Here is a 27,563-nt window from a genome sequence, read left to right on the forward strand (position 1 = left end):
TGTCTGAAACAAAGCGGTGCAACATTCATTCATTCATTCCTCATCCACGCGGGCGCCTGCGATCGGTCGGCTGCGATCGGTCGAGAGGCGGCCCGTCCGTCGCAGGGACACAGATAGAGACGTGCGAGCATCCGCTCAATCACACGTCCGGACAACGGAGGGTCCGGACTGTGTGAGGAACCCTGAGAACCCTGCGTGGACCCGGGGAGAACGTGGAGGCTCCACACAGGGAGGCTTCCTGGTGGAACGCAGGGACCTTCCTGCTGCGAGGGGGCGGAGCTGAGCATCAGAGTAGCCGGACGGATTCTCGTATGGCCGCTCGGTTGAAGTCACGGCTGTGAGGGCGGCCAGAGAGAGGAGGTCCAGGTTTCCCCCGTCCGTGGTGGCCGGACGTGGTGGAGCTTCAGACAGATTACCGAGCTCACCGTGTGTGAAATGAAGCCCCGAGTCAATAAGCCGCGCGGGCTGGAGGCAAAAGACCGAGCGGCGAATCAAAGGCGCCCCGTCCTCCGGCCCCCCCCGGCTACGGTGGCAGAGGTGGTTACGGGCGCTCGGTTGAAGGCGATTTGACAACGTCGGCGTGATCACGGGAGCCCCGACACGCGTGTCCCTCTAACGGGGCGAGATGGCCGCGGCTGGCGGCCGGCCTGGCGGCCTCCGCCGGGAGCCTGGCGGGCTGACAGGAGGAGCCCAGCTCTGCCAGCGTGCAGGAATAAATTGCATTTGCTCTACGTGGATGCGCACGCACTCACTCACACACACACACACACACACACACACACACACACACACACACACACACACACACACTGGACAGAGAGAAGAAGAGCGGGTTGAGGGCCTCTAATGAGTGGAGAGAGTGAAGCGGTGACCACACCGGCTGGATCCGTCTTGATTGTTTAAAGGGTCTGACAGAGAGATGAAGGGGGGTGAGTCATGTGTTCCCCCTCACAGTTGGACTTGGGGTGTCATGGTGGTGCTGCTGTCATGGCGACGGGGAACCAGAAAGCTCAGAGGTTCTCACCTGGGCATCACTGTCACCTGCAGCTCCCGGGAAGCCGCCGGCCAGATGTCCGCTCGCACGGCCGGACGCGGCTCGTCCACCTTCTGAGCCGCCGAGGCTTCTGCTTCCCGCCGGCCCGGCGCGTTTCTCCTCGCTGTCGCCACGGCGACGGCCATCGATCGACCTCGAGGTGCACGTTCGGCGTTCTACGCGGCGCTCGGAGGCGCTCCGGGTTCAATCGGAGCCCGAGCGGCCTCCACGTCTCAGCTCGTCCGCCGCTGCGTGACGGCTCCGGATCCTTCTGCCCGTTTCACACCGGACGATTACCGCCCAGCCGTCGCGCATGTTTTATTTCTCCCTTTTTGTCTACGAGAACCCGTCCCCGCTGGAAAAATGAGCATTAAACCAAAACAAGAAGTGTTTCGGCTTCCCTCCCCTAACACGCGTGTCCTTAGAGCCGGCGGTCGCGTGGGAAACACAGCCGTCAATAATTAATTAACACGGGTTAATATGTCAACAAACTTATAGCCGTTTATAATTAGACGAGCCACAGTTTCTGATTCAGACTTAATTAAGAAGCCTGTATTTGTTCTGAGGGGGTTTTAATTAATAATGAATGCCGAGAGGCATGAATTATTTCTGCTTACCAAAGATGTGTCAGGAACAACCTCTCCTCCTCGGTCACGGCGATATCTGGTATTGATGGATGACAAATGTTTGATTTGGAATATTAAATGTGGTTAGCATTAGCCGCTAGTATTAGCCGCTAGCATTAGCCCCTGGTAGCGGCGGTGAGGCAGCGGGTTCCCGCCTCCGGTCCCGGCAGCCTCCTCCCGCTCGAGCAGCTCACGGAGGATCTCGCTGTGTTTTAGCAGATGTTCGGAGTCTTGCGTCCGCCGCCGGGAGTCCCGGAGGCGCAGGCGGCGCCGAGCGCACGGCCTCCTCCTCCGACGACGCATGCGGGCACCTTCATCACACTCCACGACATTTGCGTGAGTGTGAATTCCTCCAACACTCTTGATTTATCAGCTCTCCTATTTGCATAGGCACACAATGCGATTAACCGCCACGCCTTATCTTCTCGCCGAGCTACTCCACCACGCGCACATGTTCGATCACGCGGGCGTGTTCACCCGGAGCTACGCGGGACATTTTCACACCTTCACCGGCAAAGAGCCGTCTCAAGGACAAATGATGAAAGGGAGCAGTAAGTAAGCCGGCCGGCTTCAGACTCTTGGAAACGGCGTGACGCTTTACCAAACCCCCGGCTCGCCGGCCTCCGTCAGCTCATGTGCTTCCCTTTGCGTCCGGAGTCCCTCGCCGCGGCCACCCGTCCAGGTGAAACAGTCCGTCAGTCCGCAGCCGCACACGAGCACCGGTGTGGCTGTAGAAGCGCCGCGGGCCATAACTCACCTCAGCCGCCGTCCCCGGGCGCGGCCTGTCGCCCCGCGCCGCTAACACCGGCTCAGGCCGCGCTGTCGGTCTACGTCGTCCTGGAAAAGGCGCATTCGGTTAAAATGTTAATCCTCGTTAATCGACGATTAATTCATCAGCCGTCCATCCGATCACCGTCCACTGTCGGCAGCTGGATCTTGTCGACCCGGGGAGCGCCGTGAGCGAAGACCATCGGAGCGGGACGTCTGAGCCCAGAAGGCCTGCAAGCTCAAGAATATTTGCAATTCCAAGCAGGACTCGGTCAGAACCGCAAAGCTGCGATGGACATGTCGGGACCGCGTCGCTGTTTGGCGCCTGGATGCCGCAGCGGCGTCAGGAGAGACGTTCAGAGAGCGGCGGCGTTTCACGGCGACCTGCCCGAGAAGGATCTGTCAAAGCTTTGGGCCAAAGCATCCCGGCCGATGCCTGGAATCTAGATCAGGACCCCTTGGGATGATCCAATGCAGCCGCTCATCTGCACGTCGGCGCCTGCAGACGCCCGTTAACCGATCATCCTCTGCCCGCAGAGCCCGCAGAACCCGGAGAAAAACTATGAAACTCCCCTTCGGCCCCGTGTGGCCCTCGGATCCCGTTGTGGGACCTCCTGCCGCGGGCAATGCACCGCCCCCGCTGCGCCGCCATCACTTTCCAAAGTGATAAAAAGGAGCGGCTCTGATAGCAAGCTTTGGACTTCTGGTCTGAAAGCGCTTCTGCCGGCGCTGAGATGGGATCTCCTGGAGTCCTCAGAGGTGAAGGACCTCCTGATGCAGAATCCTTTGTGTTCACCTCGTCTGCTCCCTTCCCACATTCACAGAGGTGAGGTAAAACACACACAAACCACAGGCTGGCTGCTGCTCACACACACACACACACACACACACACACACACACGTGTATGACCACATGCTCCCCTGCTCCAACAAGCTGCGAGGCTGCTCTGGTCCCACACAGGATGATATGCAGTGTGCGAGTTATGGTAGTAATTAGTGTCCTCCTCTCCATGTGGTTCCTCACCTTACACCTTCCCTGCCGCCGCCGCTCCGAGGCTCCCCGACGGCCTCTTCTCCTCCAATAGCTGTAATCAACACCGATGCTCTCCAGGACCCTCTCGGAGGCATTAATCAGATTGGATTGTATTGCGCTGCCTCGGGGGGCCGTTGTAGCTGATATTCTTTTGACAAGGACGGAGAACAAAGAGTTTGTTTGATTGAGAGTGATTGGCCCGTAAATCATAATTGAAGCGATTCCTCATCGTGTCCCTTTGTCCCATCACCCCTCCGCACACACACACACGCACACACACACACACACACACACACAGTCCTCGTCTTTTTTTCTTCTGAGGTCAATGCCACTAAGTCTACTTCACTTTTCTTTGATGATAAAAATCAGTCTCGACTTCAACCAAATGTCCGTCTCCCTCTGGACTTGAAATTTATCTCAATTATCTCTGCAGCAGTCGGCCTGCCAGCTTCTAAACACCAGTATCAGAGTGTCGGGTCGCCCGGGGAGAAGGAGTCAGGCTTTTGATGTGAGTGTGTGTGTGTGTGTGTGTGTGTGTCTATCTGCGCCACAGAGGAGGTGCAAATTAACTTAACATGACACGGAGGTTTATCTGCTCGGGATTCCGGCGCACGACAATGACAATTTGTCGCGATTCTCCGTCGCAACCGCGTGCTTTCAAGAAAACGTCCAGATTCCGCTCAGTGATGTAAACGATCATGGCGGGCAAGGCTTGGCAACAAAGACAGGTTTTATTTATACACTTTTGTTTTAGATGCTATTGATATCCATTTTAGTTATTTAGATTTTGTTCATATATATATATATTATTTTATGTATATGCATTTTAATTTTTTATTTTATCCATATACATTGCAGTTCTATCTCTCTTTTCATATTTTTATCTCACACATAATTTGATCTCTTCACATTTTTGTCGATCACCATTTTACTGTGTAGATTTTATTCGTACGCATTGGATTTTTCTTCGACTTTATTTATCTGCATTTTTATTGTTTTACATCTTGCACTGTCTCTTGTCCACAGGCGCCGGTTATCGAGCTCCTGCTCGTCCTGACAAGACTTGTGTTGGTTGTACCTGCAGTCTGCGGGGGTTCGTACATGTGAAAATTCTTCGATATTGTTCGGACACAGAATACTAGAACGAAGCATGTTACTACTGCACAGCTTATGATACGGCCTGTAACAGGCCTCCCCCTCTTGGGGTTTGGACGCCCCGATCCACCGAAAAGGGTCATCATTTCCGTAATCACGGGAGATGGGGATGGATTTGAGAGTAACGGTACCACTTCGACGCTCCTTTCTCTCTGAGCTGGACGGCCCGTCGGTTCGAGCCGTGACGGTGAACCGGCCCGTCCACGCCGGTTCCTGCCACTTCCTGAACAGCCATTTAAGGAACACTGGGTCCCAAGTTGGAGGCTCTTCGGCTTCCGTTGGTGCAGCTCGATCAGCCACCTGTCGGGAGACGCTAGAAGCAAGTGAGTTCAGTTGAGCCCAGTAGGGTTTATATGACAGGTTGGGGATTGGTACTTCAGAGGCCGGTATAAGGGAGGCCGCTGGCCCGGCATTAGCCGGCCCGTCCACAACTCATAGGGAGAGAAACCTGTCCTGGTGGACACATCTTGCCTGGCTGCCAGCAGGGCTGTGGGAAGCGCTTGTAGCCAATCCGGTCCCATTGAGTGGCACATTTCAGCTCATTTGTCCCTGAGGGTACGTTCATGCGTTCCACGCCACCTCGACTCTGGGGATGATAAACCGAACCAAACCTGTGACAGAGACCTAACAATTTATCGACCTTCATCAGAGATGCGCTTTTAAAGTGAGTTCCATCGTCTGAACGGATAATTGAGGGGAACCCGTGCATTGGGATGTAATGAGTCACCAGATCTTTTATAACACAGAACGGCCATTCCGTGGCCTCCTCGGTGAACCGGTCTCTGCCACATCATGCTCTCTCTCCTTTTTCTTTTTTTCTTGTTTATTATTAATGGTTTTGGCTCGGGCCTCAGCTAACTGCAGTTTAAGGAGCTGAAGTGTCGACTCCTCGGTATCTCCTTGTTCTTTGTTTTTCTTCAGTATGTGTTGCTTGAGGTGATGGATTACGTGTCTCCTGAAGCGTTCCCACGTTCCCATATACAGGTGAGGGTTGCTGGCCAAGGCCTCCTGTACTTCTGATGGGAGCGCTCCCACCAGCGTGGCTGAACAACAGCTCCCATCCTTCCTCTCGCATGGTGTCGGACAATTCTGGCCAACTTTTCTTTTACCTTTCGTCACCCTTCCTTCTTACCGACGACAGTATCTGTTCTTCCATCGTCCCGTACGTCTCTTCTCATGTTAAACCAACACAGCCGCCGTCCTCCTCACGCTCCCTTCCAAATTCACCCTCCCTCAGTGTTCAATGTATTATATAAAAAAAATTATATATTTTTTTTATATATAATATATATATATTAATCTATTTCTTTTATTTTATTTCTTATTATTTTATGTATTTACTTATTTATTTATTCATGTTTGCTGATAATTAAATCCTTTCGGGACTCTAACATGTTTATTTGTTGCAGGACTCTAACACGATTCTGTAACTATTTGATTATTTATTTTATTTATTAATTTTTATTTTTTATTTTTATTTTTCCCTAAAACCCTTAGACCTACTGAAACCTCCCAATGTGGTGCTGCGTACAACACGTACGTCAGTCTACGATGGGTTAACACAGGCCCCTTCACCCAATCCTGGGACTTTAACCCTGAACACGCCTTTCTCTTAATTCAAATTTCACACGGTCAGGGAATAGTTTGATTCTGTGTCTCAATTTGATTTATCCGATTTGGAGAAATCCGGTGAACAACAGGTTTTCTCTTTACCGTTCAGTGGGGCGTCCGCAGGCACAGAAGGCCACAATCTCCTCCCGTGCAGGTCCCGGTTCCTCCAAAGCCTCCTGGTCTTCTTGGGCTTTTTCCCAGTTGTTGTCCTCGTCCCGTCTACACCCCTAAAGCCCCAAGTTGGACGCCAAAACTGAAGTCGTGGGAATCGGGCTGCAGTGGGACGATTCTCTACCAGGCGGATCAATTTAGATATATGTGTGTATCAAGCAACGCTTCCTTAAAAGTCCCTAATACAAGATCATTTAAAACAGGAGCCCAGACTTGTGCTGTTTCCCAGCGCCTGCAGTAAACGGGTCTTATACTTGGAACTCCCAGCAAGAAGAACCCTTCTCTCCCCGCCGGCTGGCACATACAGCTGTTACATGAATGTTCCCAGGAGGCGTGACGGGGTCTTCTAGCTGTGCAGTTGTTTTCCACCCGTACGTCTTCTTCCCGCTTTCCCCCAGTTCCTTCTCCATCTTTCTCCACTATCTCTGGGTCAGCACATCCCGTCCATCTCACGCTGACGTCTGTAAAGTGAAGAAGTCAACCTGCCCTCCCCGACAGCTGGGACCTGGGAGAGGAAGGCCTTCTCCCCTACAATTGCAGGCTCTTACCGTCACCCTTCGTCCGTCTGGCTCCCCGTGGGCGCCGACCTCTCGCGTTGTTTGTCCGGGCTGCTGTTTGATCGGATTGTATGTTGAGCAAAGCAAATGTGATGTCTACTTCATGAGCCGAGCAATTTGATCGATTTCTTAATTCATATGCATTTTTATTTTCGATGATTTCATTCATCTGGCCCCAGGTGAGAGCTGACCCTGTGCACGTCGAGCGCGTCCGGTCCGCACTCTTCCACCTGGGAGGCCTTCCGCCCTCTTCTGACTGGTCAGAACAAAAATAGAGAGAGAGAGCGGAAGCAGAAGGTTGAGGATAGAGGGGCTGTTTGGGCCGGGAGGCGTCGGAAGCGTCGACAGCCACGTGCTGAAACAGCTGAAGCTCTAATATCAGTCAAAGAAACCACCATTTGTACACCTGACCGGTGATTCTGCAGGAGCAGGAGGAAGGAGAGAGTGAACCTGTGGCTGCATCGCTAACGGCCAGGCTCACGCTTTCTACAAGCTTTCCCAAAAAGAAAGGTCTCCCGCTCTGCAGTGCGGCACCGGGATCCCGTATTTACTGCCAACGGATCGGCGTCTGCCGGGAGGCTGCGGGCGTGGAGGGCGTCGCGGGAGAAGACGGGGAAGCTGAGAAGGAGCGATCATAATGTACGGGGACGGCACAAGTGGAACGGAAGCATTGAGAGAGAGTCCTCGCCGGCTTGTCATGTCCTTGTGCAGGATTTATGAGCCTTATGATCAGGGACAGGTCTGAGGTGGGAGTGCGGGGAGGAGGAATGATGGAGAAGTGAAAGGAAAGAAGAGGAGAAATGGATGCGAAGACGGCGCCGCCGCAACGGAGAGCGTGCATAAATTTAGACTAAATAGGCTCAGACTGCGCGGCGGATCCGACGCGTCCCTCTCGCGTAACCTCGGCTGACGGGAGGAGAAACGGCGAGGCCGACAAGAGCGGAGGAAATGAATTCGAAAAAGAAAAAGAAAGCGGAGCGGGGACATTATCGACGGGCCAGAGGTCGCGGATTCCATATACTGGTGAGCAATGGAAGGAGAAGAAGAAGAAAAAAAAAACATGGGAAAGAAAAGAACAAAAAGAGAGCGGCGGGCAGGTGTGAGAGGACGGCGTGGAGGCGAGGAGGCGTGGAAGCGTGGAGGCGAGGAGGTTGTCGGGCTGCGGGGGCGCCGTAATCATTCTGTGTCAGATGGAAGATGAAGGGGCCAGAAGGGAGAGCTCCAGAGTTCACCTTCTGGCCTCTGGAGGAAACACAGTGACCTCGCAACCCTCCGCCCGCTGCCACGCTCGCTTTCAGGACATTTGTGAATCAAGTTGCGGCCGTTGTTTTCCACCCGTGTGCGTGCGTGCGTGCGTGCGTGCGTGCGTGCACGTGTTAAAGGGAACGCCGTCATGTATCACCGAGGACGAGACCTCGGCGCCTCCTTCCAGGAAGGGGGCCGTGAGTTATTACCATCCCGGCTCAGAGGGTGAGCAGAGGAGTGTCCCCACGTTCCTCCGGAGGCGGGGGGTTGGGATGGAGGATAACAAAGAAAAGAAAATAGCGATAACGTCGGAGGGGAGTTCTGCCGGAAACATCGCGCTGCGTCATCCTGCCGGCGTTCAGACCGGCGCTCGACCCTGCAGGGCGCCGCGGAGGATTAGCATGGTGACGCTAACGTGATGTGAAATTGATGCATTGTGATAATTACCCTAATTACGGCGCCTCACTCCAGACCGGCGGCCAAATACAGGCGCTAACAGCTACTATTACACTGATTAGACGCCATCAGCAGGGGAAGATCTCCTTTGTTTGTCTCTCTCTCTTTCGCCGCTCCCTCGTTCCAAATTTATGTTCTTTTCTGGCCTAATCTGCTAGCTACCTCCTGGCCTAATCTGCTAGCTACCTCCTGGCCTAATCTACTAGCTACCTCCTGGCCTAATCTGCTAGCTACCTCCTGACTTAATCTGCTAGCTACCTCCTGGCCTAATCTACTAGCTACCTCCTGGCCTAATCTGCTAGCTACCTCCTGGCCTAATCTGCTAGCTACCTCCTGGCCTAATCTACTAGCCACCTCCTGGCCTAATCTGCTAGCTACCTCCTGGCCTAATCTACTGGCTACCTCCTGACCTAATCTGCTAGCTACCTCCTGACCTAATCTGCTAGCTACCTCCTGGCCTAATCTGCTAGCTACCTCCTGACTTAACCTGCTAGCTACCTCCTGACCTAATCTGCTAGCTACCTCCTGACTTAACCTGCTAGCTACCTCCTGACCTAATCTGCTAGCTACCTCCTGACCTAATCTGCTAGCTACCTCCTGGCCTAATCTGCTAGCTACCTCCTGACTAACCTGCTACCACTTGGCTACCTACAACCTGGTTTCCTCTGCTGGCTCCGTCTTGCTAGGGTTGCTAGCTACAGCCTGGAGGTAGCTGTGTCTCGGTCCTCCTCTCCCCTCTCAGTCTGAAGTGTTTCCATATTGTGAGGCTGCAGTGGTGTCTCCGTCCACGGTTGCGCTGCAGATGGATGGTGTCCGGCTTTGACAAAAGCAGCCTTTACCTCCCGCTGATGTCTGGCTGTCATAAAGGGATATCTGCAAACACCTGGCATCACCTCATGAAAAAACATCTACAAGATCTGCCTCCAAACGGTGCTGCGGGGGCGGCGAGGGGGGGCGGCGAGGGGGGGCGGCGAGGAGGGGCGGCGAGGGGGGGGGGGGGCGGCGGTCCTGAAATATGGCTGATTGCGGCAGGTGTTAAGTGCAAGCCCTCGGTGAGTCTGGAGTCGGGAATATTGCTGAGGAGCTGGAGTCTGCATGGAGATGAGACGAGGATGAAGGTCGTTCCTCATCCATAACGGATGATTCATCGTCTGCCCTGACCTTTACTACCTGGTCCTGCACCCCCTCCTCTGCTCAGCGTCAGCTGCAGTGCTTCACTGCAAGGAGAGTTCAAGTGTATGCTTGTGATATGAAAACATCCTCCCTCACACACACACACACACACACACGTGCAGGAAGTATAGAAACTGCAGGCACAAACCTGCGTGTTTATCTCGCACTATTTTTCCAAGTGTCACGTGTCAAAAGTTCACGGCGGCGGCGGCGCTCACATCTAATGTGACAAATAAGTTCTTCCCGCGGTTGCATTGTTCTAATCCCTTTACTGGGCCGTGGAATGGAAATATAATTACGTTTCTGCGGCGCGGGGCTTTCGATAAGACGGCCACTCACACGGCCGAATGTCTAACTGAATTGGAAGCCTCTCTGAAGCCCTGTCCTCTCCACGCTTTACTTCTCTCTCCTCTCCATCTCCTCCCCGCTATCGCACTCCCGTTTTCTCCCTTTTTGTTTCGGCTCCCCCCCTTCCGTCCGCCATCCGGAGCTCATTGTGCCTCTCTCGCTCTCCCGCACCAGGTATTGCGGTGGATAAAAGAGGCGCCGTCTACTTTGTGGATGGCACCACCATTCAGAAGATTAATGAGAGGGGTCTGCTCTCCACCGTGATTGGCTCAAACGGACTGATGTCGACTCAGCCGCTAAGCTGTGACGCTCGCATGGACATCAGCCAGGTAAGACATTAATATTCAGAGGATTGTGGAGTGCAGGAGCTTCCAGACGCTGTTCCTGTTCCAATCTTTTGTCGGAAACCACACGCACGCACGCACACACACACACACACACACACACACACACACACACACACACACGTACTGCATCAACTAATCATAGCGAAAGGATGAAAAAACCCAAAATATAAAAGTAAAAGGTGGACTTTCATTTATATTTTATAAATTGTAACATTTGCAAGTGTGTGTGTGTGTATGCATGTGTGTGTGTGTGAGTGTATGTGCGCACATGCATGATGGGCTGCGTAAAGTTCATCAGCTAACCTTCAGATCCGGCGCTGCCTTCTCGCAGGCCAATCAGAGCGAAGCGTGGCGTCCAGATGCGGCGCAGGTTGTGTGCACACACAAGGGTGAGATGTTTTCAGACCATGTGAATCCCCAGAGGTGTTCTCACGTGTCTGCAAAGGGCAGAGTCCCCGGGCAGGTTGTCATCATCTGCCACCATCATCCCGTATTTGTTCTTGTAAACCTCCGTGACCTGGCCGGAGCCTCTGTCGCTGTGGATTCACGGCCAGCGCCGCCGGAAAGCAAAGGGTCGCTCTGCCTTCGTGACGCTCCGGTCGCACCGACGTTCCGATTGGCGTTCGTTGCCGCGCGGCGTCGCCGGGAATTCCGATCACGACCGCGTGCCGGAACCGCTGCGTTTTAGGAAAAGCTAAGTCCGGGTGAGAAATGCCGCCGGGTTCACGGATGTCGGAAAAGTCGGCTGAAAAAGCTGGAGACTCACAAAGTGTTTTGCCGTTTTTATTTTCTTCCACCGACGAGCGGAACCGGCTTCCGCGGCGTTCAGCTGTTTTTCTATTCGCCCTTTTGGGAGGTCGGCTTGTTCGCCGTCCACCTGGACTTCGGGTCTCACTTGTAGCGCCTTGCTCGGGGCCTCCTGTCGGGTCGATTGGGGAAACCTGTAATAGAAGGATTTACAGTGAAAAGTCTCTGTATTTGAGGGAAAAAATAAAACCAGAAGTGGCGATCTGGCCCGGGTGGACTCCGAGGCAGACCCGAGCTGCTCCCAAGGCACGGCTCCCTGGTGGTCCAATGTGGAGATCACCTTGCGCTGATGGTGTCGCGCTCTATGTAGAACTGAACGGGACTAGAAGAACAGCTTCAACTTTTCTCCTGTCTCTGGTAGCACAGAGAGCACAATACTTATTATTTGTGTTCTTAGAAGCTCAGCTGTCGTTCTGACGCGGCTCTATTTGTGCTTTGGAAAAACATGAAACGACCCGGAAGGTTTCGTGACGAGGAGGTCGCACTTCTTGAAATGAAACGTGATGTTGATAACCAGCCGTCTACGACATTTACAGTGAAACGGTGAGGTGCGCTCGGGCAGAGGCGGAGTTGTTTTCCATGACGGTGGTACGACGAGCGTCGAGGGCGGATCTTAAAGCCTCGTCAGGCGCCGGATGTAATTGTGAGCCGTGTTCTGCAAAGTTCAGAATCCGAACGAGCGGGGAAGGTTTGACGCGTGTCGGCTCCGGGCTACGGACAGGACGAGTCCATCTTGATGAATCTCTGGGCTCCGCAAGTTAAAATGGGATTCAGGACTGAACCCTCTTCTCCTTCATTTGTTGGCGCTTATAATTGGACATGTCAGTGTCAATTTAACGAGATCCATTTATTTACCGATCCATCCTCGCGGTCATCAATCACCTCGGCCGTCCCCGCGCCGCGCCGCCTCCGCTCGGCGGTGGTCGCGGGCCGCCATGCGAGCGTGAAGTGGACGGCGATGTGGGCGGCCGCGCCCCGCCGTGCCTTCGCCTGTCCTCGCCCCCCGCGGCGCGCCGTGCTATTTGAGCGGCCGCCGATCGTGGTTATTGGCTGACATTTTGGATCGGTGGCGAGGCGAGGCGGCGCGGCTCTTGAATAAACACCGGGAAGATTCCCTGCCCGCCGCTGACCTTTGCATGAGCGGGGGGGGGGGGGCAAGAGGCCTAACCCCGTGTTATTAAGCAGATATTCTTGTTTCCCCTGGAAGGGACTTTTGCGGCCATGCCGCAGAGGCTTCTTACGAGCCGGGAATTCAAGCTCTGCCTGTGCGCTGTGTCTGTGCGCAGGTGCGCCTGGAGTGGCCCACAGACCTGGCCATAAACCCCCTGGACAACTCGCTCTACATCCTGGACAACAATATCGTTCTACAGGTACGGACTCCAGCCTTTATATGCCACAAGCTTTGGCGAACAAATGAATTATACAGCCGTTTCCTCCTCCGGCGTATCCACTCGTGCACGAGAACACGGCAGAGAAAGAGAGGGAACTAAATATTTCAAGCTGCCTCGTCACATTAGCGACCTCGGCAGGAAGTAGTACATGGTACGAGGGGGGGAGGGGAAGGAAGGGGAGCTCCAGCCTCTGTGGAGAGCGTGTATTTTCAGAAAATGGCAGTTTTCATCAGCGATCTACCAACAAGAATGGATTACCGGTCACGGAGAAACATCTCCAAAGGCTACGGCCGCGTAGTTTTCGGGTAATTTGTTCCGCCGCTCCATAAAAATAAGCAGTGTTTGCCGATAAAGCGAAAGCACCAGCGCCGAGTCACGGGTCTGGACGCGACGCCGACACAGCGGCTGTGGCGGCACTGTGGCGTGGAGGTTTGCTCCGCCCCCTCACAGCCAGAAGGTCCCTGGTTGGATTCCCACAGGATTCCCTTCTTGTGTGGGGTCGCCGTGTTCTGTGTCTGACCATATTCTCCAGACTATTGACCGCACCGAATAGAAATAGCAAAATAAATCGTTGTGCGCATGTGTGGGCCGCGCCTCTTCACGTCTGGAAGCCGTGATGAAACATGAGATATTGACAAACAAACATGTTTTGAATCTTTTAATGAAATCCGTACGTCCACACGTACTTACTGGAAATGCTTTTTTCGCAAACAGCGGCTGTAACGCGGCCGATGCAAAAGATGAATAATAAATGAGACAAGGAAAAGTCCGTCCACCCGTTCTCCCTAAAACCGTTAAAGTCGTCTTCTTCGGCGTCGCGATCGAACGGCCTCAGAAGTTCAGGCTCATTTCATCGCCCGATGCGACGAGGCTCAATGTTTAGGCCGCCTGAGGCTCGTTAGCCCAAAAAAGTCCATAAACGCGTCGTCGTCGTGTGAAAAAAGCAGCGTCTTCTGGTCCTGAAATGAGAGTTACTCTGCCGGCACGCGACTCGTGTGTTAAACATCCACAAAATGTTACTCAAGCTAAGACATAAAACAGCAAGGAAATGGGGTTTGTCGGAACGGCAGCCGGTGACAGTAACCCGCCCTGCAGCGTCACGCTCCGTGCACGACCGTCCAGCCACCGATCCACGATGCCTGTTCTTTAGGTATCGGAGAGTCTTCAAGTTCGTATCGTAGCCGGCCGTCCCATCCACTGCCAGGTGCCCGGGATCGACCACCACCTCGTGAGCCGGGCGGCCGTTCGCGCCACGCTGGAGGCGGCCAAGGCCATCGCCCTGTCGCACCTCGGCACGCTCTACATCGCCGAGACGGACGAGAGGCGCATCAACCGCATTCAGCAGGTTCCTCCTCCTCTCACACCTTCACCTCGACACTTTCCCTCAGCCTTCCGTGGCTGGACGCTCCGAAATGTATATATACATATATAAACGTATATATATATGTATATATATACCTATATTTGTGTGTATGTGTATATATAAATATATACACATTTACATGTATGAATGTATGCTTATGTGTGTATATACAGTATATATATATTTGATATGATTTGCAGTTTGGAAAACATCTTATCCATCTTTTTGTGTGAAGCAGTTCTTAGCAGGTTCTTAGCTGGGTAGTGAACCTTTATAAAGGCCACCTCCAGGAACAGAAAGGGAGGTAGATCGCGGTTCAGCCACATCAGCCTCGCTGTGAGCAGGACACGTGTTCTGGATGGCGCCTCCCGTCCGAACGCCGTGTTGGAGACGGGATGTTTGGTCGGCCGTAGGTCCGCAGGAGTGACCGCGGCTGTTCTGACGGCGGTAAAGCAGACAGATGATCCGTCAGAGACCCTGCTATGCCGTCGCTAAAGAGTCTCTCACATTTCAGCTGCTAACCTAATCTGGCGAAGACTTCCTGCCGCGCCTCGCACTTCAAATTTTCATTTAGCGGCCGCCCGCGGCAATCCGAGGCTGCGTGGCGGCCCCGCCGTCCTCCCTTCTGGGCAGCAGGGGCGTGTCGGGCCCCTGAGGGCGAGGACTCGTCGTGGCCCCGCAGGTCACGTCGCCCTGGACGGGAAAACGTTTCCTAAATGATTGAAACCAGAATGAAATCGTAATCATAATTTCTCCTTTTTCGATTCCTCAAGAGTTGCACAGTCACCGGTAAGATCTGTAGCATTAAATGTGGTTCGTCCATCAGCGGGCCGTGCACAAAACCATCAGGCTCCACTGGAGCAAAGCCGGTCAGTCCAGATTCCGGGTAGAACCGGTTTCCATCTGTAGTCCCTGGAAGCAACGGGAACAGGAATACGAAAGACATTTCATCACACCTCCACCTGCCGGTGCTCTGCCTCCGTTCATCTGCTCAGCAGGACGACGCTCGCTGCATCCCGGCGCTCGCCGGCTAAAACACTGGCGTTTTCCACAACTTGACTCAAACATTGCTGGCAGCCATTACATGACTAAGCTCAGAAACATATCCATTCATTGACTCAATCATGAAAATAATTCATGCATCATCAATGGCATTCATTTTACTCATGAATTGAAACACGATATTGACTAAGAAAGATGAATGTGATTCCTGCACAAACTAAAACCTGACATTCATCCAATGTATCGAATAAAGCATCGCATTCATTCAATCATTGACTAAAACATCATTTAGGACTAAATTCCTGCATTCTCGGCCTCAGACCCGGAGGAACTGCACGTGAAGAGACAAATCCCGTGCCTTGAAAGTTCTCTAGTCGTGAATGTAATCATCCTAGAACTCAAACGGGACGAGCGGCGCAGAAAACTTCTTCTCATCTTCTCAGGTGAAGCTCGGAATAAAACCCAAACTAAATACACGGCAACGAATACGCCCGCTTTCGATGCTTCCTGGTACCTTTCCATCAGTGAAGAAAAACTGAAAGTCACAAGACGGTTATTTTTTGAGATAAAGCTCCGCCCTTGGTTTCTTTTGCCAAAATCATCTTTTTTCAGAATTTTTTTCCCTCAAGTACTTTTTGTGTCTTCGTTCTCACCTTGGATTTTCTGTCCTTCACCAGGAGAAAGGGGTTCTTATTAAGTGGTCCGATCTCCATCCCGATCTGACGCCATTATCTGTCCTGCCCGTGAGGTTTTACCTCCCAAAAGGGGAAAGTCTCACCTGCTCTCCGACACTTCGCAGGTCTCCACCAACGGCGAGATATCGGTTATCTCCGGAGCCCCGACCGACTGCGACTGCAAGATAGACCCCAACTGTGACTGCTTCTCAGGTGGGTCATCAGGCAGTCACACACACACACACACACACACACACACACACACACGCACACACACTTAATATGTGAAGGCAGGATTAGGTGATGTGAGAGTATTAGATTATGTCTAATAGGATTATGGGCCTACAACAACAACAACATGTCTCTGCACTTAAAAATCAGATCAGATCATATCACAGCTGGCCTGGTTTCCAAGCACGTTACCGGGGACTCGCGTTCCCGGTGGGAGCGGGGGGGGCGTGCACCAGGTTCTTGGGAAGTGTGCGTGAGAGGATGAATGTCTCTAGACGACGTGTGAATGAATGAGTGAAGCGACCGAACGCCGCGCGTCCCTTCACGTGGCCCCGCGATCGGTCCCCGCCTCCCGTCCCACCAGCCTGGACAGGCCGCCGCTGCGGGATAACCAACGAGCCAATGAGTGGCCGAAGGCTTTGAATCCCCGTGTATTACATCAGATATCGATGACCGGGATGAAAATGAACGATCTCTCCGCCCCGAAGACGGCCGACATCGCCGCCGCTGTCTGATCCTCTGCCGAGGAGCCGCTCCTCCCCAGAAAAAAAACCCCAAAACAACCTCCGGCTTTTTTTCTTCCACTGGAAGCAGCTCAAGAGAAACCTTTCGAATCCATTCATTTTACAGCTGGCAAAAGAAAAGGCTCGGGTTTGGCAGCCAAAGGTTTTAACTGGATGATGTATCATGGACGGGCACCTGAAATGTAATTAAGGACGCGGAGAAGGGGCCAGACAAATAAGCAGATGTTCCTTTGACAGTCGGGCCATGCGGCGGCGGAGGATGTGATTTTATCATTTAATTCGTATCATAAAAGTGCGTCTTTTTTTTTTTTTTTTTCTTTTCAAAATGGAGGGAAATGTCTCTCCTGCGCCACGAGCCAATGGGCTGTGACGTCCCCATTTCCTGGGTTGTACTTTGCATATTTTCAATCATGTCATGCTGTTAACAGATGATTACTCTCTTCAAAGGCCCTCCCTCTCCGAGCCTTTCGCCTAAACACTCGGCCCGTTTCGCCACGTGCGCGCCGTCGTAAGATAAGGCGCCGCCCCGGCGGCTGCGCCGACCCATCAGAGGCCGCCGGCGTGCTGCTGACAGCATCTGAAGGGCTTTATCCCGCCATTCTCCCGCCGCACGGGCCGAGCGTCTGAGCGGCCCCGCCGCCGTCAAGGCCGTCGTGTCCGCGGCTTTGGGAGCGGCGTGAGTCCGAGTCCTGAGCCGCACCGATAAAGGCCGCGACTCCGCCGCCGCCCGACGTCCGCGGAGTGTTCGCCGATAATGGCTGCTTTTCTTCTTTTGTCCCCGTTATCAGGCGATGGAGGCTACGCCCGGGACGCCCGTCTCAAAGCCCCCTCCTCCCTGGCCGTCGGCCCCAACGGCACGCTGTACATCGCAGACCTGGGCAACATCCGGATCAGAGCCGTCAACCCCAACCAGCCCCGGCCCGGCCCGGCCGGCCTGGTGGAGATCAGCTCCCCGTTGGACCAGGAGCTTTATCTCTTCAGCCAGGTGGACGCCGCCGAAGCTCCGCCCGCGCATTTCACAATAGCTTGACGCCGCGGGAAGGGGAGGGTCTGAGCGAGGAGGCTCGGCCCCATTTAAACATCCAGACTCCGTTCGTTTTGCTCCCTTTCAGCTTCGCTTTCCACACAGCCAGCCGGCGGCGGCCCGGGATCCTGACAGCTTCTGAAAAGCGTTCGCCGCAGAACACCGTGTTTGAATCCGACGTCTGACGGAAACCTCAGATGTTTCCCGGGAAACTGTCAGAGCCGTGTTAGGAGAGGAGCGGGCGATCATCCCATCGCAGGCGGGCTCAAAGGAACGACCTGAAAACGATCAAAGAAACAACAAAAGAAAAGAAAACACGCGTTTAAAATGCATTCAGGCCAGTCCTGCCTCCTGACCCGGCCCCGCAGGCGGCCCGCTGCGCCCCAGGTTGCCCCAGGTAGCCCGAGGTAGCCTGAGGTAGCCCGAGGTAGCCTGAGGTAGCCCGAGGTAGCCCGAGGTAGCCCGAGGTAGCCCTCGGCACCGGCGCCGCCAAGCCAAAGGGTGCCTGGTGATGGAGTGAGCCGTTCAGAACCGCTACTTTCCAGTGAATCCGCTTTGACCCATCGTTCACCAGATGGAGCGATACTTCAGAAGATGACATTATCCCCGGCTCGTCCCGTCCGCCCGGATATGACGGAGATGGGGCTCCTGGGTTCGGGCGAGCGGACCGTAGGACCCGGTCTGAGCCCGGGGGGTCGGCGCCGTTAGCCGTTAGCCCACAGAGGGGAAGACGTCCGTACTCCCTCTCCTACGAGAAGGAGGAGGCCCTCGGCGGCGGCGGCCCTTCGTGGCGGAGAAACTCTACGACCTCGGGTTCCTGACCCGCCTCTCCTCTCCCCGCAGAACGGCTCCCACCTGCACACCAAACACCTGATCACCGGCCACCACCTGTACAACTTCTCGTACGGGCCGGACGGCCAGCTGGCCGGCGTGACGGGCCGGGACGGCCGCGGCCTGCAGGTGAGGAGGGACGCCCACGGCGTGCCGCTGTGGCTCGCCCTGCCCGGAGGACAGGTGTACTGGCTGTCTCTTAGCAACAGCGGGACCCTGAGGAAGGTGTCGGCCCAGGGTCACGACATCGCTCATATCAACTACCACGGCAGCAGCGGTCTCCTAGCAACCAAGAGCGACGAGAACAGTTGGACCACTGTTTTTGAGTAGGTTCCTAGTTTCTCAATGTTCTCGCACTTCTCCTCCTCAGCTCTTTGTTCTCGCCTGCTTGCTTCTCTCTCTCCTCCACTGTCTGCTGTCGCTCCCCTCCCCTCCCCTCCCCTCCCCTGCCCTCCCCTCCCCTCCCCTCCCCTCCCCTCGCCTCGCCTCACCTCGCCTCGCCTCGCCTCGCCTCGCCTCTGTGTGAAATGTGAGTGCCATCTGGTGGCGCCGGGGCCGAGATCCGACGGGCCGGCTCCTCCGTCTCTCGAGTCTTTGCTTAAGCGACAGATCAGCTGAAGGACGTCCGGGCGTCCCTTTGATCGCACGTATCTCCGGAATCACAGGCAAACACACATCTGTCTGAATTATTCACCACCGCCGGCTTAGCCTCCATCTCACATCCCACAGCTGGATAATTGCAGATATAAATCATGGCTGACACCCCCTGCGCCCATGTTTATGTGGAAGAGGGAGAAAACCAAGCAGTAGCGTTCAGGCGCACGCGTGTGCGTGTGTGTGTGTGTGTATGTGTGTGTGTGTGTGTGTGTGTGTTCCTGTATGTGTGTGTGTGTGTGCGTTCCTGTATGTGTGTGTGCACGCTCAGCAGGACAGTCAACCGTGTGCAATTGTGCTTGTACATCATCAGCTGTGTGTTTACTCTCAAAGGTACAACAGCGAAGGCCGTGTGACCAACATCACCCTGCCAACGGGTGATGTAAGCGGTTTCCATGGCAACCTGGAGCGCTGGTCTCGTGTGGAGGTTGACACGTCTAACCACGAGAACTTTGTCACCAGCACGAACCTGTCTGCCAGCGACACCATCTACACCTTCAGACAAGGTGTGTGTGCATGCATGCGTGCATACATGTGTGCATTGGTGCACGCAAGTGTGTGTGTGTGTGTGTGCGTGTGTGTGTGTGTGCTGCGCCCCGGGGGACACGGGCTGTGCATGTCAGGGAACGAGGGTGAATGGAAAGGATCAGAACGGTTTACCTCCAACCAGGGCAGGTGGAGCATCCACATTTATTTACTGTGTAATTCTCTGTTTATTCCCCTTCTCCTCCTCCCCTCCACACACGCACACACACACACGCACACACACACACACACACACATCAATGCAAGCATGCAGTTGGCGGGTTATGACCCCCCTGGGAACCAGGCGGTGTGGAAGCAGGGCAGCTCCTCAGGTTCTGGTGATATTTAAACATTTATGGGCGGCGAGGCACAATAACCCGTCGCTTATAGAAGCTCCACGGGGTCACGGCTGATCGGGAGAAAACCCTAATAAGGTTCAGATTCCCAGGGAGGGAATTTTGTTTTGTTTGCGAGAAGAAGAAGAAGAAAACGAGATGTTTCTCTTCTTATTTGTTTATTTGTGGAGGTGTGTTAATGGCTGCAGCGGAGCGGAGGGCTGCAGGACAGCAGGAGCTCTGGCTGCTCACACTCACGCTAATTGCTTTCAAGCAGTTGTCACAACGACAGGACTTCAGGGAGAGGCAGAGCCCCCGACACACACTAACCCTAACCACACACACACACACACACACACACACACACACACACACACACACACACACCAGGTCTCTGCCTCCGAAGCCCGGGGTTTTATAGCGATGGAGGGAAGGGACATTATGGGCTCCTTTAGGTTTTATTTGTCCTGCAGTCACTGTGCTTCGGAGGGGTGAAGGCACAAGGAATGATGGGATGGTCTGGAGTCTGTTTGGAACCTCAGAACGGAGGAGACGAGATGATCACGTGCAGAAACCTTCACCTAATCAGAAATCGCTTGCAGCCTTCTTCCGCTTCTTCACTCTTCTCTCTTTCTCTTCCCCTCGTTCTTTGGAGCCCTGAAGTGTCTGGTAACCTCACAGTTTGAGCACTTGTTAGGTTCCTGCTGCAGCTCACTGCACACTGTGTGTGTGTGTGTGTGTGTGTGTGTGTGTGTGTGTGTGTGTGCGTGCGTGCGGCGTCCAGACCACGCCCAGAGCTCCTACAAAGTCAGCGCCGACGGATCATTCTTCGTCTCGCTGGCGAGCGGCATGGAGCTGTCACTCAGCACGGAGCCCCTCCTCCCCGGGGTCCTGGGGGGCGGAGTCAGTCCCACCGCCAGCCGCTGCAACATCAGCCTGCCCGGAGACCACGCACCAAGCCTCATCGAGTGGAGGCAGAGGAAGGAGCAGAGCAAGACCAACTACAGCACCTATGAGCGGAGGCTCAGGGTGAGTCCACTTCCTGGAAACAACCCCATCTCCAGGAACTCTGCTGGACTCTTCACACACACACACACACACACACACCTTTGTCTGGCCAGAAGAACATCAGACAGTTGGTAAAGCACATGTTTGGTAAACAGGCACAGAATTGAATCTGAAAAGTGAAAGAGGCCGACCTCCGTCCCTGGGATTATCAGACAGATTCCTGAGATGAATTGCATGACCGTTTTCTGTCGTGGACGCTTTTGAGCCATGTAATATCACCTTAATTCACGGGTCGGAAACATCTGCCCCCCCCCCCACACACACACACACACACACACACACACACACGACAAGTGCTAAGACACAATCTATTTGTGGACATTCCACTGGTTTTGAACCTCAACAAGTGTGTTTGTGTGTGTGTGTGTATGTGTATGTGTATGTGTATGTGTGTGTGTGTGTGTGTGTGTGTGTGTGTGTGTGTGTGTGTGTGTGTGTGTGTGTGTGAAAGCCATTGTATTTTCCACCAATCACACAACAAGACAGTTGTGGCACAAACATCTCGGGTGAAGATTCTTTCCACGCCTCGCTTGCTTGTGAATCACTGTATTACTAGCACTTCTGCTATTACTAGCATTACTAATATCACTAGTGCGCAGACCGGCCTCTCTGCAAATGTCACCGTTCATTGAGAGAAGCTCCTCCTGGTGTGGGACATGTGATTGAAGGTGTCCGTGCTTTTATTTTGTCGCTCCCCTCCAGGCCCACAACAGGAACCTGCTGTCTATAGACTTCGATCAGAGCACCAGGGTGGGGAAGATCTACGACGACCACCGGAAGTTCACCCTCCACATCCAGTACGACCCGCTGGGTCGGCCGGTGGTCTGGTCCCCCAGCAGCAAGTACACCGAAGTCAACATCAGCTACTCCGGAGGGGGCCTGCTGGCCGCCATCCGGCGCGGGGACTGGTCCGAGCGGCTGGAGTACGAGAACAACAGAGTGGTCTCCAGGGCCTGGGTCAACGGCAAGATCTGGAGCTACACCTACGCCGACAAAGTAAGCTAACCTCGCCGCCGCGGTGAGCGGTCACCGAGGAGTAAACATCTGGCGCTGTCGACCTGCTCCGGATGTTTACCGCAACTTCACTGGATCCCGACAAGCCGTTTTCGAGATTGCAGATTGAGTTTAGTCGGTAGATAAAACCGCTCACCTAACCGCTGCCTTATTGACCATGATTTATTTGTTTTTTTAAATCTTGAAACTAGTTTCGCTCATCTCGTTAACAGAGCACAAACTCACTATTGGTACTAATTGAAAGCCCACTTTAACCAGAGGTCTGACTCCAACCCCGACCCCAACTCTAACCCAAACCCCTACTCTAACCCTAACTCTAATCCTAACCTCAACCCCAACCCCGACCCATACCCCAACTCTAACCCCAACTGTAATCCTAATCCTAACCCCAACCCCAACGCCAACCCCAGCTGTGCCACAAACCCTTACACTAAATCCAACTCTGTCTGGTTCCTGTGTGGTTCTTCTTGATGTCAATCAAACGTCCTTCAAGGCCTCAGGCGATGTGAGAACGTTGCAGAAGTTACGTTTTAGATGGCGGTGGCGGGACGGTAGCTTCCCCGCCAGCTGACGACAGCCGTCTCCCGGACCATTCTGGAAGAATGCGACCGTCCCGCTCTCGGCTTGTGGCGACGCCGAATTCTTTCAAGAAGTATAATTTCCGTCCTTGGAATTAATTGAAATATGTAATGAAAAGACGGGGAGACAAAATGAGAGTGCCTGAACCTTGTCAGAGGCCTGTTTGAAATGTGAGCTCAGGTAATATTAAAAGGCTAATATTATAGCTCCCAGTTAAGGAGCGCGGAGGCGCAGGAACATCTCTGCGGGTCCTGGAGGAGGTCGGGCTGACGGCGAGCTTCGTCCGTGTCCCCGCAGTCCGTCATGCTGCTGCTGCACAGCCAGCGGCGCTACGTGTTCGAGTACGAGCAGACCGACCGGCTGGTCGCCGTGACGATGCCGAGCATGGTGAGGCACAGCCTGCAGTCGCTGCTGTCCATCGGCTACTACAGGAACATGTACACGCCCCCGGACAGCCAGGCGTCCTTCCTGCAGGACTTCACCCTGGACGGGCGCCTCCTGAAGACGCAGTATTTGGGGACGGGCCGCAGCGTCGTCTACAGGTTGGTGTCCCAAAAACACCCGAGCCCTCCGTCCTCGGGAAGCCGCCCGATCGGCCGTTTAAAGGTCATCCCTTCTTATTTTTTCCCCGCTCTTATTGTGACGACGGCCGGAGGTCCGACCCGCCGGCGCGTCCGGTTTCCTGGCATTTAACACGCTTAATATTCTTTGTCTCTGCAGGGGCGCCGACATAAACGGCCCCGTTTTCAGGATTTGAAAGGCCATAACTTTTGCAGCAGCCGGTCTGATTTTGATAAAATGTTGAAAGATGGTGCAACTGGTTCCTTAATGGCCCTCGGGATCCTTTCATATTCATGAACGACGGCTTTTTCTTTTTTCTTTCACTCTTGAGTCGTAAAGTCGCATTTATCTGCACGATTCTGAAACGGAAACCCGAGCCGTTTGTCGAAAGCCTGACGTGTTTTTTCCCGGCAAGCCGCTAACGCAGTGGCCGATTTATAAATTGCAATTTAGTGACTTCACCCTCTTTTCCAAGGTACACCCCGGCGGCGCGGCTCTCCGAGGTGATTTACGACTCCACCCTGGTGACCTTCACTTACGACGAAGCCTCTGGCACCGTCAAGACCATCCATCTCACTCACAACGGCTTCATAAGCTCCATACGATACAGGCAGACAGGTACACACACACACACACACACACACACTGAAAGGAGCCACTTGAAATATTTACAATGTGCAATGAGTCATCCTTAAATGTGGACTCTAAAAGGACCTATTTGAGCAGAAAAGTCGCCTTCGGTCTGGTTTGAGGTGCGATCGAACCTGCAGCCGTGCTGCTTCACACACTCACGGCGCAGCGCCGTTGGTGGTGTGAAACAGGACGCCTTGTTCAGAGAGGAGTCTGGGGTAAACCACAGCTCTCAAAGCGAGACCACCCAGTCACATTTCCAAACACACCCACTCGTATGTGGTCGCCCATGCTTGACGATGGTGTTGCATTCTGCAAAGGTGACAACGTCGGGTCCACATACTGGGTGGAATTTCGAGTCGCAAGTGTCCGACTGTCTCACATTAAAGTTCTCCTCCTTCCTCCTGAGCACCTAAACCCCCCCGAAACACCCAGAAACACCCCGAAACAACCTGAAACACCCCGAAAGCCACAGGTCTCCGGCAGCGGCGGCGGTCAGGAGGGAGCAGAGACACGCTGGAGACGGCTGAGCGCTAACACTGAACCTTCAGTAGCTTCATCTGAAGGATCGCTGTCTACCTATGGTTGATGCTATCCGTGTGTGTGTGTGTGTGTGTGTGTGTGTGTATCTCCTTGCCCTCGTCATGAATAGACTATCACCTTCTTTTAACTGATCTCATCTCAGCAGAACAAACGGAGCCTGGCAGAGCAGAGATAGTGCTAATTGTCACTTGAGAGACGAGGAGGCCTGAAAAAGACCTAAAAAAGAAGGAGAGACAGATGGAGGGTAGATGGGCAAAGCAGGAGATGCAGGAGAAGGTGCAGCTCGCTCTTCACCGTTCCTCCAAGTGTGGGATCAACAGTAGGAGATGCGAGGCTGCAGATCCAGGCCTTCACCTGGATCCTGGGGTTCCTTCCTCCCTTCCTTCCTCCCTTCCGTCCTTCCTTCCTCCCTTCCTTCCTTCCTTCCGTCCTTCCTTCCTTCCTTCCTTTCTTCCTTCTGTCCTTCCTTCCGTCCTTCCTTTCTCCCTTCCTTCCTTCCGTCCTTCCTTCCTTCCTTCCTTCCTTCCTTTTGTCCTTTTTTCCTTCCTTCCTTCCTTTCGTCCTTCCTTCCTTCCTTCCTTCCTTCCTTCCTTCCTTCCTTCCTTCCTTCCCCCTCCTTCCTTCCTCCCTTCTTCCCTTCCTTCCATCCTTCCGTCCTTCCTTCCTTCCTTCCGTCCTTCTTCCCTTCCTTCCATCCTTCCGTCCTTCCTTCCGTCCTTCCTTCCTTCCTTCCTTCCTTCCTTCCTTCCTTCCTTCCTTTCGTCCTTCCTTCCTTCCTTCCTTCCTTTCGTCCTTCCTTCCTTCCTTCCTTCTGTCCTTCCTTCCTTCCTTCCTTCCGTCCTTCCTTCCTTCCTTCCGTCCTTCCTTCCTTCCTTCTGTCCTTCCTTCCTTCCTTCCTTCCTTCCTTCCGTCCTTCCTTCCTCCCTTCCTTCCTTCCGTCCTTCCTTCCTTCCTTCCTTCCTTCCTTCCTTCCTTCCTTCCTTCCTTTTGTCCTTTCTCCCTTCCTTCCTTCCGTCCTTCCTTCCTTCCTTCCTTCCTTCCTTCCTTCCTTCCTTCCTTTTGTCCTTTTTTCCTTCCTTCCTTCCTTTCGTCCTTCCTTCCTTCCTTCCTTCCTTCCTTCCTTCCTTCCTTCCTTCCCCCTCCTTCCTTCCTCCCTTCTTCCCTTCCTTCCATCCTTCCGTCCTTCCTTCCTTCCTTCCGTCCTTCTTCCCTTCCTTCCATCCTTCCGTCCTTCCTTCCTTCCTTCCGTCCTTCCTTCCTTCCTTCCTTCCTTCCTTCCTTCCTTCCTTCCTTTCGTCCTTCCTTCCTTCCTTCCTTCCTTTCGTCCTTCCTTCCTTCCTTCCTTCTGTCCTTCCTTCCTTCCTTCCTTCCGTCCTTCCTTCCTTCCTTCCGTCCTTCCTTCCTTCCTTCTGTCCTTCCTTCCTTCCTTCCTTCCTTCCTTCCTTCCTTCCTTCCTTCCTTCCGTCCTTCCCTCCTTCCTTCCTTCCTTCCTTCCTTCCTTCCTTCCTTCCTTCCTTCCTTCCCCCGACGGAGGGCGGCGCTCGTAGCTGGCGGCGCAGGAGACGGATGGCGTTGTTAAACTTGATGTTCTGACATTAAGGAGCACATCGGCCCATCATGGATATTGTCTTTAGATTTCATGATCCCTCCATATTAAAGGTCACGGCTGGAGATGCCGTGGAGATGTGGAGATAGTTAAGGTGGGATGGATTGTGCTTTGCTAATGTTGTTGAATTGGACTGTATTTTAATTAATCAGGCACGCTTATGCAGCGCTAGCATGATGCCTAATTGTCGGGGGAGTGTGTGTGTGTGTGTGTGTGTGTGTGTGTGTGTGTGTGTGTGTTACATGCACACCAGAGGCAGCCTGAGATGTCATTCCTCTGCCGGTCCTCGCCTCCAGGTCCTCTGACCAGCCGGCAGATCTTCCGCTTCAGCGAGGAGGGTCTGGTCAACGCCAGGTTCGACTACAGCTACAACAACTTCCGGGTGACCAGCATGCAGGCGGTCATCAACGAGACGCCCCTGCCCATCGATCTGTACCGCTACGTGGACGTGTCGGGACGGGTGGAGCAGTTCGGGAAGTTCAGCGTCATCTTCTACGACCTGAACGAGGTAGATAGCGCTTCGAAGTGCCAAGAGGTACGAAGAGTCGGTGGATGTTCACGGTTCCCCCGGTCGCACCTCTCCAGGTCATCACCACCCATCTGATGAAGCACACCAAGGTGTTCAACTCCTACGGCCAAGTCGTGGAGGTCCAGTATGAGATCCTGAAGTCCATCGCCTACTGGATGACCATCCAGTACGACTCGGCGGGACGCACGACCACCTGTGACATCCGCGTGGGCGTGGACAGCAACGTCACTCGCTACACCTACGAGTACGACGCCGACAGCCAGCTGCAGAGCGCCGCCGTCAACGAGCGTCCTCAGTGGAGATACAGCTACGACCTGAACGGGAACATCAACCTGCTCAGCCACGGCACCAGCGCTCGGTAAGCCCTCCCGGCCCCGTGAGCTCCGGCGGCGGCGGGATGGACTACGGCCGCACATGATGCTGAAGGTCTGGCGATCCTTCACGCTGCTTCATAGAATGGTTTGCAGGATCCTCGTGGTGGACGACACTCTGTCTGACCTCATAAAGCCTGCGAGGTCTCTTCACTCACCAGAACGTCAGGGTTCTACCGAAAGGTCTGAACGTGCTGGGAAACCTCTCGCTGTCCCGGCGGGTCCGGAAAGTGAGAACCAAACCGATGTCCGGCACCTTTGAGAGCCTCGGCTCCGGTGTCTGGACGGGCTGGACCTGTGCGCGTGCCCAGGCTTGACACATCTCCAGGGTTTCCATGCGTGGTCGTTTGGAGATTGCATTAGAACCTAGAGGCTGAGGTTTTTATCGTCCTTTCCTTGGCGGTGGGAACACGGACTCCCGTCGGGTCCGGACCTTCCCACCCCCTTTGCGTTCCCGCCCGCTGCAGCTTCACCGGAGCTGCGGAGTGACGACATGTGGCTATATTTTCCAGGAAAGCGGACCAGCGTTTGCACAGATGGTCACCTGACTTAGCCGTTGTTATTCAGAAGCTCCTCCCCGCGGACTCGCTTCGTCTTCTGTCGCTCTGAAGTCAAAGCCGCCTACAACTTGTGCATTCTAATAATAATCACATGATAATTCTTTCCCACGCAGCGTCTGAGCTCAGGTCCTTCAGAGGTTCAGAGCCGACGCAGGCCCTCAGGTCTTCAGCCTGGTTGGATAGACCTTCGGGCCTCGTCCTGGTCAGATGGCCCTGTG

General features: G+C 54.0%; 1 protein-coding gene across 2 annotated transcripts in view; it reads left to right on the plus strand.

The window, feature by feature from the left end:
• The window catches only part of tenm1 (teneurin transmembrane protein 1), a 203,657-nt gene that overhangs the window by 170,324 nt on the left and 5,770 nt on the right, over window positions 1-27,563 (plus strand). For both annotated transcript variants that reach the window (XM_086178716.1, XM_086178717.1), the window contains exons 23-35: window positions 10,351-10,505; window positions 12,617-12,700; window positions 13,872-14,066; window positions 15,886-15,973; window positions 17,304-17,500; window positions 18,383-18,696; window positions 19,358-19,530; window positions 20,669-20,913; window positions 21,655-21,948; window positions 22,843-23,087; window positions 23,582-23,724; window positions 26,182-26,393; window positions 26,471-26,772. In XM_086178716.1, coding sequence (XP_086034842.1) covers window positions 10,351-10,505; window positions 12,617-12,700; window positions 13,872-14,066; window positions 15,886-15,973; window positions 17,304-17,500; window positions 18,383-18,696; window positions 19,358-19,530; window positions 20,669-20,913; window positions 21,655-21,948; window positions 22,843-23,087; window positions 23,582-23,724; window positions 26,182-26,393; window positions 26,471-26,772 — 2,647 coding nt within the window. The remainder of the gene's footprint in view (window positions 1-10,350; window positions 10,506-12,616; window positions 12,701-13,871; window positions 14,067-15,885; window positions 15,974-17,303; window positions 17,501-18,382; window positions 18,697-19,357; window positions 19,531-20,668; window positions 20,914-21,654; window positions 21,949-22,842; window positions 23,088-23,581; window positions 23,725-26,181; window positions 26,394-26,470; window positions 26,773-27,563) is intronic.

Source organism: Fistularia commersonii, chromosome 31 (assembly GCF_037954325.1).
Source record: "Fistularia commersonii isolate RoL2024-O1a breed Wild chromosome 31, RoL_Fcom_v1.0, whole genome shotgun sequence".
NCBI lineage: Eukaryota > Metazoa > Chordata > Actinopteri > Syngnathiformes > Fistulariidae > Fistularia > Fistularia commersonii.